At 36.6% G+C, this 12856-nt stretch overlaps 1 protein-coding gene across 1 annotated transcript in view; it reads left to right on the plus strand.

Annotated features, from left to right (window-relative positions):
* Positions 1-104: 104 nt before the first annotated feature.
* QKI (QKI, KH domain containing, RNA binding) overlaps positions 105-12856 on the plus strand; it is a 158983-nt gene continuing 146231 nt past the window's right edge. Inside the window, exons 1-2 of the mRNA XM_010836742.1 lie at positions 105-190; positions 293-515. Of these exons, the coding sequence (XP_010835044.1) occupies positions 105-190; positions 293-515 (309 nt within the window). The remainder of the gene's footprint in view (positions 191-292; positions 516-12856) is intronic.

Below are 12856 nucleotides of genomic sequence, written 5' to 3' on the forward strand. Positions count from 1 at the left end.
CTTGTAAATACTCGAGGGGACCGAGGACCTTGGGGCTGGGTGAATTGAAAGGCATCCCAGAGCCGACCGAAAGTACAGCCGCCGTAGCCGAAGGCGAGGACAAAATGACAGCGGAAAGCACTTTTCTGTCCTTTTGTTTGGGGAAGCGAGCCCCGTCGGGGAGTTTTAAGTTCACTTTCGGGGTGGCGGGGTGAACGCGAAATACCGCGAGGACGCGTGCGGGCGGCGTCCGACTTGGAGAGAACTTGGGCGGAGAGCTTTCCCCCGGGGCCGCGGCCGCCTCGGTGTGTAGGACAGGAAGCCGAGGCGCCCGAAAGGGCGAAGACGAAGCAAGCAAAAGTTTGCAGCAGGGCTTCGTCGGCGGAGAGCTGCGAAGAGCGAGGACCTCCGAGGACCTTCGTTCCGGCCGACTCGAAGAGGGCTCGACCGAGGTCGGCCGGCGCGGCCGGGCCGGAGTGTCCCCGTCCGGGGACGTTTCCGTGGCCGCCAGGGGAAAGGCGACGACCACGAAGGGGGTCAGTTTTGAAAATCGAGTAGCGTGGAGTTTCTTTTTTTTCTGCTTAGAAGCATCTCCTTGAGGACTGTTTGAAGAAAACGGAAAACTGCTGCATAGCGATGAACATTGGATTGTAGGTTTTTCGCAAGGATTTTGAGAGATTTTTACAACAGACCTGGGAGAAAGGAATCTGAAGGTTGGGGAGTTGGAATGTCACGCAAGAACAAAAGACCGGAAATATCTGCGTGATAAAAGGTGGTTGAAGAAGCATCCCAGGAGCTTTGGTTACCATGAAAGTCTCAGAAACAACTCGAAAGTTAGAAAACTGTTGGATATTACTGTGTACTGTTTTTTGTTTGTGTGTGTGTGCTTATATGTTAAACATATGGCAGTGGATAGATCTCATTGAGATGAGCTTTTTCCCCCCATAGTTGAAACAGCAAATCTGTTCATATCAAATTGTTCCGGGGAAAACTTGAGCTGTACCTTTAAGGGGTTCTGCTTTTCCTATTTGTGTTGGCATTTGAAAGATTGTGGAGGCAGAAAACTTTCTGGAATGTCAAAAAAAAAAAATTGTTGGAACTCTTAAATTGAGTATTTCCAATTGTGGGCGCTAAGGGGCGCCAGTTATTTTTTTTAAGCATAAGAGACGTTTGGAGCAAAATGTGTAACATTCTCAGTTACCTGACCTATATTAAATTTAGTTGAAACTTAAATCATAGTTTATTTTGTCATTCTGTGTCCGTATATATATTTGAAAACACTTCGGAACACTTTTATCACATTTCATGTGATTTCATGAATTCCACATGCGCTGTGGAAGTAATAACGCTATTTTTTCTTGGCACATTTTGATGCATTTAAAGTTTTAGTAGTATTCGTAAAAACTTTTGTTAAGCTTTTTCTTTAAGCCTAGTTGTATAGAAGAAATCCTTTATAGTCATTAAAGTGAAAATAGGCTTTGATTATATTAGGGTTAAAGTTAAGTTGAAGTCTGAATTGTTGGATTCAGTAAGACAGCATAGGAGATTATAAAAAGTTTGCAAATGTTTTCTCCTCGTTTGTACTATTTGAAGTAAATAATTTGAGTTTCTCTGACTAGTTTTGAAAGATTTGTAGTGTTATGTTGGTCTGAAATCTCTAAATGGTAATTGAAGTTGGTTCTAATCTTTGGCATGATAATTTTTAATCTTCTAAATCTAGAATTCCAGTTATGTCCATTATTTCTAACAAAGGTTGGTTTGTTCGTTTCTCTCTGTTTGGAAATAGTAATCGTTTGAGTTTTAAATGTTGTAAACCACTGGTTAAGGAGGAAACAGTCTAAGTAATATGTATTTTTTATTTTTATTATGGTTTACTTCATCTCTGTCTCAGTCTCTGTTGAGTTTTAGCCTTTTCAACTCCCCAGCATAAAGAATGCTCCTGTATAGTAGCTAGGATGTTTAAAAAGGGACAGCATAATGACTAGGAAGTTTGATTGTTTTTTATCAGACCAGTACAAACAGGGAGGGAAGGGGGTTATTCCTTAGTGTGGAATAAGCTGCTTCCTGTAATTGTTAGCCTTATTATAAACTTAATTTGACTTAAAAATATTGGTTTCTGAAGTTCATCACGTTTTTATCTGTGCTGGATTGGATTTTCAATTTGGCAAGTTGTCCTTTACTCCTTTGTGGCCTATCATTGTCCAAAACAAATTAATCTACTTGTTTGTGGTTAGGAATTATAATTTCCTTTGTCCATATGATTGGCTGAGGAATTCTTTTTAAATTTATTGAAAACTAAATTTCATTTCAGTGATTAGTTTAATCAAGATATTGTACTTACTGACAGTAGTTGTATCTTCTGATAATTGGAAGTTTTGAATGAGTAGCAATTTTATTTTGAAATATTTTTCAAAAGCGTTAAACAAATTTCCTGGTCAGTTTGAGAATATTTATTTGCTCGGTTACACATTGGGGATTTCTGGGTTCTAGATTTTGTTTGGTTGATTAAAACTTGAATGCTTTAGAGTGAGCATTTTAATTTTATGCCAAGTTAACCTTTATATTTTGACTGTGGACTATGAACAGTCTTTTTTTGTTTACTGTGTTGGTTTTTTTGTTGTTGTGGGGCAGGGTGTCAGATTTTTCTCTGAAGTAACTTTATTTAGCATGGTTGTTTTTTTAGGTTGTTGAATGCATTCTAGGTTGGACCATGAAAGACATAGCATCAGTTGATAATTCTGATACTTACTTAGTCTTCCATTGAGATAGAGACGATCACAGATAGGTTTGAGGTTTTAAAGTGTTAAACTGCTCTTCCTTTAAAGAGAAGTTTTCCACTGAACCACCGTGGGACTATCCATGGGAAAGAATAGGTTTTTTTTTTTTTTTTTTGGGGGGGAACCTTCCCTTGTGAAAATGAGACTTAAGCAGGAACAGTATTTGAATGCAAATTCTGTTTTAATAAAGTATTGCAATTTAGAATTGAGACAGCATAAAAGTAAAAATAAAGTCACTCCACTTAAAAATCCCAAATAGGGGAAAATGGAGATCTAGAGATATTAAAATTAGATTTTGAGTTTTCATTTTTAGGCAGATATGAAAGTTAATGTGAATATATGGTATAGTTTTTGAGGAAGGCTAGCCTAAATCTTTTTTTGTGAATAACTGAAAAAGTAGTGCATGGTTCAGAAAAAGCAAACGTGTTAGAGTTCACATTAGTGATCTGAAAAATTTGTGTTCACTTTTTCATGATCTTTTTTGGGGTTGGGGGGTGAGGAGAGATGTAAATTTTCTTTTTGACCTCAATTTATTTTTTCTCAGTTTCTTCTCCCTTTCTTACACTTCTTTTTTTTTTTTTTAAGAAATCTTGCTCAGTTTAGAATTACATGGTTTTTTTTATTGAGAGGAATTTTGTTATATAAGTTTATTATAGTTGATTGTTTTTTTTCCCCCCCCTGACGAAGCATTGTTGACAATAATCAATATCTGTGACAAACTGATTTTAAGTTGAAGTAATGAATTTGTTCTTTAGAAGCAAAGGTTGTGCTTTTGTATGCACGGACCTTTGCATTATTAGTAATGAGAAAGAAGCTAGTTTTTGTGATCAGTTTTCTCCATTATCCTTTTTTCTCCTCACCCAGGAGGTGTCAGCAGCTATAATAAGGTAATAAAGGAAATGATCATTTGTATCATGGGTCATTTATTCAACATTTATTCAATACTTTTGAAGCTTAACTTCTAGACAGTGTGTATATAAAATGCTTGTACATACTATGATGCAGATGATTTCTTTTTCTTAACTTTATCCAGTTTACATGATAATGTACTTGAGTTAATAGAAATAGGTCTCTGCTAATCACATTTGCTAGTGTGTTTGGTATGAGCACCTTTTCTTAAATGGCTTTGAGAATATCAAGTGAAAACAAGATAATTTTATCTTTTAATGCTTTGTACATATTTTATTCCTGTTGGTATCCCCCTACTAGTCACAATCCTGAAGTTGAAATGCATCCGTTTTTCATAAGAACAGATGGTTTTTGGCTTCCTTCTTAAGGGAAATAGATTCCTGCAACAAAAGACATGAAGTGAACCCTTCTTCCCTTTCCTGAGCATGATTCAGGTGCTCCTTTTTTGAGGCCAGTATAAGGTTTTTGTTTCGTTTTTTGACTTTTTTTTTGGGTGTTAAGGAGAATTACACCAGTATGATTATAAGGGCAACTTTTATAATCTGACTGGAACCACATTTTATTTTACTTGAGAATTCTGTTAATATACTTTGATTTATAATGATGCAGTTGTAAGTAAAACTTGGCCTTACTCTGTTGGAGATGTTGGAAGTGCTATGCTGTTGTTTTAGTTTTTGATTACTTAAAAGTTGGAGCCCACTGAGCAGTTTTCTGTTACTTACATGTCAGCTATTGTGAGATATGTAAGGATCTATTTTAGGGTCAGCGGAACGGGCCAGTGCATGGGCCCATGTGAAGAAGTCATAGTTAAAATTATGTGCTGATTTTTTATTTACATGATTGACAGGACTTTGTCATGTGCTCTGACCCCTCTTGTTTTGACATTGACAGTTCAGTGTGAATTCTACGTGCAAAAATGTATCTCTTAATGAGAACTTTTAGGAAGTGCTTATCCCTTTTTTGAATTGGCATTGCAGTGTTCGGACTCAAAATAGCTAGGTTGTTTGATGCCCAAGTAAGATTTTTACAGGTTTATTTTCATTTAATAGAAAGCAAAAATAGCATTAATCTTTTCATAGTGAGTACAGTTTGTTTTGTTAGTGTGACTCTGTTATGAAATTTGATTATAAATATAACCCCCCGGCCTGTGTTAGGTACTACTCTCTGTATAGTTATCAACATACTTAACATGGTAATATCATCTCTTTTTTTGTCAGTCTCTGGTTTGTAACGTCATCTCTGTCTTTTGTTTGTTAGAAATAGTTTCTTAAAAGTGGCCACCTCATAGCCTGCATATGTGCGATCTCAGGTATTTGTTGAATTAATAAATAAGTTCACAGTTTAAATTCTTTTTTCATTTCTAGTTTCTCTAAAATACAGGATTAAGCAGATGGTTTTGGGTAATTAGAAAAAAAAGGTACACGTTTTTCTTAAAAATGGTATTTTTTAGAAATTTTAAAATATTTTTTGAAGTACATGCCCTCAAGGAGCTTAATTTTATTTTACTACCATTGGTGTGAATGAGAATTAGAAAGATGAAGTTGCTTTACTTAAGCAGTAGTTTCTAGCCAGTCTTATACAAAGTGGATCAGTCCATAGGCAGAGAAGACCTGTCAGTGTTCATCTCAGCTTGTGCATGTTTTGGCATTTATGGAATTACATAGGTGAACCTTCCCTTAGTCAGTTAGTATAAAGGCGACATTCAGCAGGTATGTATGTCTTGTACTCTGTGCAAAGCACAGTGAATATGAAAGACTTCTTTTCCCTAATGCTTTGATGTGCTCAGGATAAATAAGGACTATTTGAATGGTTTTAGTTTAGAGGAAAGCTGAGTAAACATATGTGGCGGTTACAGTAATTTAACACAAATAGCAGGTTTTAAGACACAGGTGTTTATTGAAGCTAAGTTGAAAGTGTCATTACTTAGAAGACTGATAAATTGAAAATTTCAGTTAACTGAAATTTAATTCTCTTAAAAGGAGTCTACTTCTCTGCTTTATCTGTAACAGTGTTTAAAGTAAATCTGTCAAGAGTTTAACAAATACATAGCTTGTTGAAGTTAAGTGATTTATCCAAAATTCTTGTAATTAACAAGGTGATGACTGTACTTAATGTTCTCAACATTTCCTCAGTTTCCTGAAGCAGAAACTCATTTCAAAACCTAGCAATCCTGTCAAGTCTTAATAAACAGAATTGTGTTTATGTTCATACTGTTGTTTCATATATATGATTCTAACCTACATATTTTTATTAAACTAAATTTTGAGGTTGGTGAAATGATTCAATTTACATTTAGCATTTCTTTCACATTACTTTTGTTAAAGCAGAATTTATCAATTTGAATGCTATTCAGGGGGGTTGAAGTCTCAGAAAAACATGAAAGTGCAGTTAAATCCATGAAGCGGTCCTGTGCTACGCAGCCATGGTTGTAAGGAAGGGGTTTATGTGTTTGCATGTGTCCAAGCCTGCCTGTGTATAAAGGGAGCCATGCAGTGGATGTGAGCTGGCCTTGAAATCCTTGCGCATGGGTGCTGCAACTGTGAAGTTCAGAGCAAGCATGTTTTTCAAAGTAAAAATTTGTCTGGCCTCAGGATTAAAATGATTATGTATCAACAGTGGAAAAGGGAGTGGATATTAAATATCTTGCTTTTGACTTTAGTGCAGGACGAGTTGTTGTAAAGATGGGGCATGATCACCTGGTCATTTGCAGATTCTTGGAGGAAAAGTACATAAGATACATATATTTATTACATTAAAAAGAAAGCGCTAGTAAAAAGCAAACTTTTATGCAGTTTTTACTTGAAACTTTTCCATTAACTCAATGTCATAATATTTTACAGGGTCTGAAAATTCATTTACAAAGAGTGTTTGAAGGGGATTATATGTGGAAAAAACTGGGAGAAATATGAAACATTTCTTAGATGCAGTTGAGTGTAAGGTGTGCTAAAGTGATGCCCGAAGATGATGGAATTTCAGAGCTACCAGGGATTGTGAGGTGGGGGATGAGGTTTCATTTCACAGGTGCAGAGACCGAGTTAGGAAGCCTTGTGACTGGTCCAGATCACACAGCAGGGTGGGGGGCTTGCGGGTTGACTGCGCTACTGCCTACAAGGAACAGAGGAGGAGAACTGCTGATGCCTTGGATTGTGGACATGATGGGAAAAAAAAAACAACACATGAGGGTTTTCCTGATTCTGTGAAATGTTGGGCTTCAGCAAAATGCTGGTCATAGTTTTGGAGCTAGAATACACACACACACACACACATTATTATTACACTATTACACTATTCAGTGGTAGATCTTTATGATAATTGAAGGGCTAATAATAAAGTAAACACATTTTTAGAGAATATCAACTCATTCACTTAAACTGATTAGTAGCCAAAGGATAGAGCTTTAGCTCTTAAAATAACATGGTGCAAATAAATCTAGTGAATATTGAGTATTGTTTCTACTCTTCATTACTGTAAATTCCTATTTTTGAAAACTACTCAAGAGGAAACTTGTGTCAGAGTTTACTATTGTTGGGCAATTTAAATCAGGACTATACAAACTTGTATCAGTTTCAGATTAGCATAGGGTGGTTACAAGCATAGGTAGGCAACTCTAATGGCAGCCAAAAGGTAGATGATAATAAATCCTGTGGAAATAGAGCTGCACTAGATAGCCCCTGCATCCTGTTCCCGAGGCCCACATCTGGAGCTTTCACTGTTTCCAGTAGATGCGAAAGAATTGAGTATAAACCACCGTTACTTGCCTTTTTACGGTAATGTGTCAACTCTGATAGAATTGATAAGAAGAAATAAAAATTTCAAACTAAGACCATGTGTCAGTTGCTCTGAGATTCACTGCCCCCAATCCTTTGTTAGCGTCGCTGCTGCTGTCCCCATTGTGCAGTGGTGCCCCCAGTGTTAGAGCAGGCATTCGGGTGTTGACTGTGCATGGGCCTGTGTACACGTGTGTGCCAGCATGAACATGGAAATGAATGTGTGTTTCTGTCCATATGCTAATGAGACTTAGGTTGCAAAGTCGTAACAGTTCTTTGGCTTGGGAATCTGTTCATGACTTTACAGCTAACTGATTAGTTTGGTGATCTTGGACAAGGTCTGTAACCTTTCTGAACCTTAGTTTGTAAATGGAATTATCAGCTACACTGGTAACTTCAAAATGCTCAGAAGATGGGGAGAATATTATACGCAAGAGAGTTTCTTAGGCTATAAGGCAGCAGCATCTGACTTCTGTCAACATTTTCAGGTTGTTTTTCATAGGATGGGCAACCAGATAAGCAAGGCAGTTTGTAGAGAATGAGAGAAGAAAACAAAAAGGAGAAGGGTAAATTATCCAAATGAATATCACTAGTTTTTGTGTTCAGGAGAGTCATTCACTTCTAGCATTTTGGAAGTTCAGACACTGCTGAAGTGTCTAATAAGGATTTTTTAAGAAGTAGTTGGTATTAATAGGTGAATGGTATTATTAGTTGGTTTTTAATGAGGTGAATGGGAGGGTAAAAGATATTCCAGCAGAAGGGAAAAGTGAAGTAGTATCAAAACAGTGGTGATGGGAGATTGAAAGACTTTCATAAAAGTGTTTTTCAAGGAGGTTTGTTGAGATGACAGATGCGTCAAGAGAAGCAGTGAGAAGGAAGAGCAGGGCCAGAGAGCCAGTTTACAGCTTTATTGTGCTGGGCTCTGAACTGGGGCGAATGTTCAGGCTTTACTCTGTCCTGTAAGGAACCATTGATGACTTGGGTTGTATCAGGATGACATGATGAAATCTCTGGGGATAAACTAGCAAGAGTGTATAGAACAAATAGATTTAAGGAAGTAGACTTTGGACACTGGAGAATTAAGACAGTAGGGAATTTGGAAAGAATCTTATATTTTCTCCAGATATTTAAGAAAAAATATTTTTTGACTTTTCTGTGTTTTAGATTTTAACTTTTTAGCGTTTTTTTAAATGGTATTTTAACTGAAAATATACATGCAAATTATTGTTTTCTTTACCTGTAAGTTACTGTATTCATATTAAAGTATTGAGAACACATGGGGCTCATGTTTTTACCTGTCAGTCCAGTTTTTGGTTACTTAGAGTTGAACTTTCATTTCTGTGTGAGTTAAAGAGAATTGAAGAAACTCTTGGTTTGGGGAATCTTGGGAATTTTTGACATAGTTTGACTTAAAATTTTTATTTCAACTGTACTTACCTAATACTGTTAAATATATGTGTTTTATCAAGTACCGTGAAGACTTGCTGGGAACTTGACTGCTTATCATCCATTTTACTGTGTGTGTGTGTGTGTGTGTGTGTCTGTCGCTCACTTGTGTCCAACTCTTTTGCCACCCCATGGACTGTAGCCTGCCAGACTTCTCTGTCTGTGGCATTTCCCAGGCAAGAATGCTGGAGTGGGTTGCCATTTTCTTCTCTGGGGATCTTCCCAATCCAGGGACTGAACCCAGGTCTCCTGCATTGCAGGCAGATTCTTTATTGTCTGAGCCACCAGGGAAGCCCACACTTTAATTTATTTAAGGTAAATTAGAGATTTTGGCATTCTATCTCTAAATATTTATATATCTCTTTAAAAACTAACAAGTTTTCTACATAGTAAATTCACACTGAACAAAATGGATTAATCCTACAATTCGTGTAATAAGCAATCTGTAGTCAGATCCCCTTGTGTGCCAAGTTGGTTTGATCCTGTCGAACGCTTTGCAACCCCATGGACTGTGTAGCCTGCCAGATGCTCTGTTCGTGGAATTTCCCAGGCAAGAATACTGTAGTGGGTTGCCATTTCCTTCTCCAGGGGAACTTCCCAACTCAGGGATCGAACCCCATCCTGCATTGGCTGCGTCTTGGGCACTGCAGGCATATTTTACTGCTAAGCCACCAGAGAAGCCCCTCAGATTTCCTTTTATCTCCAGAATATTCTTTATAACTGAACTGGCTTGTGGAAATCAGAATCTGACTCAGAATCACTCAGTGAATCTGACTGTTAGAGCTTGAAGCCTTAAATCTAGAACCATCTCTCTCTCTTTTTTTTATGACACTGATGTGACTTTCTTGTTACTGAGCTTGTTCCTTTATGTCTTCTGTATCTGTTACTTTGGAATCCATCTAAGGATGGACAGGTTCAAGTATAACACCATGGGTGTCTCTTCCCCCTGGGAACCCAGTTTTGGTTCTGCCTGAGGGAACCTAGAATATGTTCCCAATGGAAGAGTTAGATAGATTCTTATTAAATAATTAATTTTTATTAAGCGTTGGTTTTCAAAGTAAAGTGTTGGTTTGCTAGCTAGCTCAAAAGATGACTAATGAATTTTTTCTGTGTTTCATGATAATTATTAAGGGCTCAAGAATCTTAATAAACTCACTGCAATTAATATTCTTTTTGATGTTCAAGTTGTCACAAATTTGGCCTGTGATAATCTTAACTGGCTTTTGTGTCTTTTGAACATCTTCCTTGTTTGCTGGGACAGTTTGATGCCCCAAACTCCCTGCCCCACGGCTAGAATTAACCCTTTCTGCAAGGTGTTTTTTTTTTTTTTTTTAGTGGAAATGGTACTAGAGATGTGAATTTAGTCCCTGAGCATATTGGTTGCTGTCAGGGTGAGGTTACTTCCAAGCCATTGGCCATTTTCTGTGAACAGAGCTCAACAGTTAATGAGTTCATGTTTGTACTTTCAATTCAATCTTAACATTTATTTAATTTTATAATCGTATCTTTCTTTTTCTGCCAACACCAAAATAATGTGGTTTCTGACAGTGACAGAATTTCCTATTTACTTTATGCTACAATATAAAGAACATACTTTCAAAATAATATTGCTAATAATTGTAAAACTACTGAATATAACATTTTTAATATATTTTAGACATGTTACAAATTATAGATAAAACCAGTGATCTCTTATTCTTCCAATTGATATAATTTTCTTCTTTCTTTCTTTGGATTTATTCAATTTGTAATAAGTATTTTTTTCTACCAAATCTTGTTTTTGAGCTTTTGATGTTGTCAGTTATTAGCTAAGTTCTTTTGCTGTTTTACTGCTGTTTCTGTTAGTTTTTACCCCATGTCCAGCAGAAATTATGGGAAAATATATTTTATAATCAGGGGTTAGTGAGTGTGTGTATTTATGGAGATATGTTCCAGAGCGCGATAGAGAACTTTAAGATAACCTAAAAGGAAAAAGATTGTGCTGTTCAGGTTACTGCTTTGTATCTTAAGCCTAAGGATAGACAGAGAAGAGAACATAGCAGGCAAAGTGTTTTAATTTAGTGAATTTTTCTGAATAATGTTGGTGAAAGAATAAGGATAGGTCTAAGCTTTTAAGGTCCTATGAGTTAGAGGGAAAAAAATCCCCAGGTAGAAATTAAGTATTGAATTTTATTTTTAAGTAGTTGCAAAATCTCTACTGCAGAGTTTTTGTCCTTAGGAACTTTGGTAGTAAGAAAGTTCTGTTCCAGCAGATGGAGATATTAGTACACAAAAGACAGTGTTTAGTGATTAAAATGTGTTGAGAGATAACTGTCTTGCCAGAATAGGAAATTTTTCTTCCTTAAATTGTAAGAGAAGAGTTGTTGTTCAGGAATATGACAAATATTAGTTGCTGAATTTAATTTGGGGTAGTACTTAAATCAGTTGTGATATTTCTTTAAAGAGTTTTTTTTTAAGAGACCGTATGTTACTATGTTGACTATATAAAATATGAATGGTTTAGGACATTGGATTGATTACAGCAATATTCTGAAATATTCTCTGCCTTTACAGCTTCGTTGTTTGAATAGTTTTGGTTTGTTTTGGAAAGGGACTGGGTCAAGTCTCTTTAAACGTATTGTTTGTATGTTACCTTTGCAATTCTAAAATCTTTACCAGGCAGTTGATTTCTGTTTATTAATCTAGGTATGAAAAAAAAAGTGTGCCATAGTTTACTATTACATATTGTATAAAGAGAAAGTTCTTTTGGAGATTGTAGTTTTATTATAGTAATAAAAAATTATCAGCAGTAAAAGGTAATTTTGTCTCACTTTATTATCGTTTATAGCATTCCTTATCAGCTTTTTTTGGTTGGGTGAGTATTATATATTTTGCTTTGAAATGGCTTGCAATTTTAAGTTCCTTCTTAGGAACTTTTTGATTTGTGGAAATACGTGTTTTATTATTAGTTGCTGCATTTAAATTATGTTTCTAGTTGTTATACTGAGCGGTTTTTTTTTTTTTTTTTAATGACAAGTCAGTTGTAAAATACCATTTTTCCTTCCATTACTTGAAGTTGAACTTGGCCATGAGAGAAGAAGGATGGATATGTTTTCTTTGTTAATATTTGGAGGACCAGGAAGAAGAGGTCTACTGTGGTGCCTTTGTAGAGTGGATAATAGCTTGCATTTTACACCCCCCAGCCCCGCCCCCACCACTTTTGCTCTTTTTTGTTATTCCTGAAATGTAGAGAATTGAAGATGCAAACTTTTTTTTTTTGGCCTTGTGGCATGGCTTGCAGAATTTTAGTTACCCTAAGGCTATATATCGTCACCCTGCTTATTTAACTTATATGCAGAGTATCTCCTGAGAAATGCTGGGCTGGAAGAAGCACAAGCTGGAATCAAGATTGCTGGGAGAAATATCAATAATCTCAGATATGCAGACGACACCACACTTATGGCAGAAAGTAAAGAGGAATTAAAAAAAAAAAGCCTCTTGATGAAAGTGAAAGAGGAGAGTGAAAAAGTTGGCTTAAAGCTCAACATTCAGAAAACTAAGATCATGGCATCTGGTCCCATCACTTCATGGGAATTAGATGCAGAAACTGGAAAGAAACAGTGTCAGACTTTATTTTTGGGGGCTCCAAAATTACTGCAGATGTTGACTGCAGCCATAAAATTAAAAGACGCTTACTCCTTGGAGGGAAAGTTATGACCAACCTGGATAGCATATTAAAAGCAGAGACATTATTTTGCCAACAAAGGTTCGTCTAGTCAAGGCTATGGATTCTCCAGTGGTCATGTATAGATGTGAGAGTTGGACTGTGAAGAAAGCTGAGTGCCGAAGAATTGATGCTTTTGAACTGTGGTGTTGGAGAAGACTCTTGAGAGTCCCTTGGACTGCAAGGAGATCCAACCAGTCCATTCTAAAGGAGATCAGTCCTGGGTGTTCTTTGGAAGGAATGATGCTGAAGCTGAAACTCCAGTTCTTTGGCCC

This window comes from Bison bison, unplaced genomic scaffold (genome assembly GCF_000754665.1).
Source record: "Bison bison bison isolate TAMUID 2011002044 unplaced genomic scaffold, Bison_UMD1.0 scf7180017864065, whole genome shotgun sequence".
In the NCBI taxonomy this organism is placed as follows: Eukaryota; Metazoa; Chordata; class Mammalia; order Artiodactyla; family Bovidae; genus Bison; species Bison bison.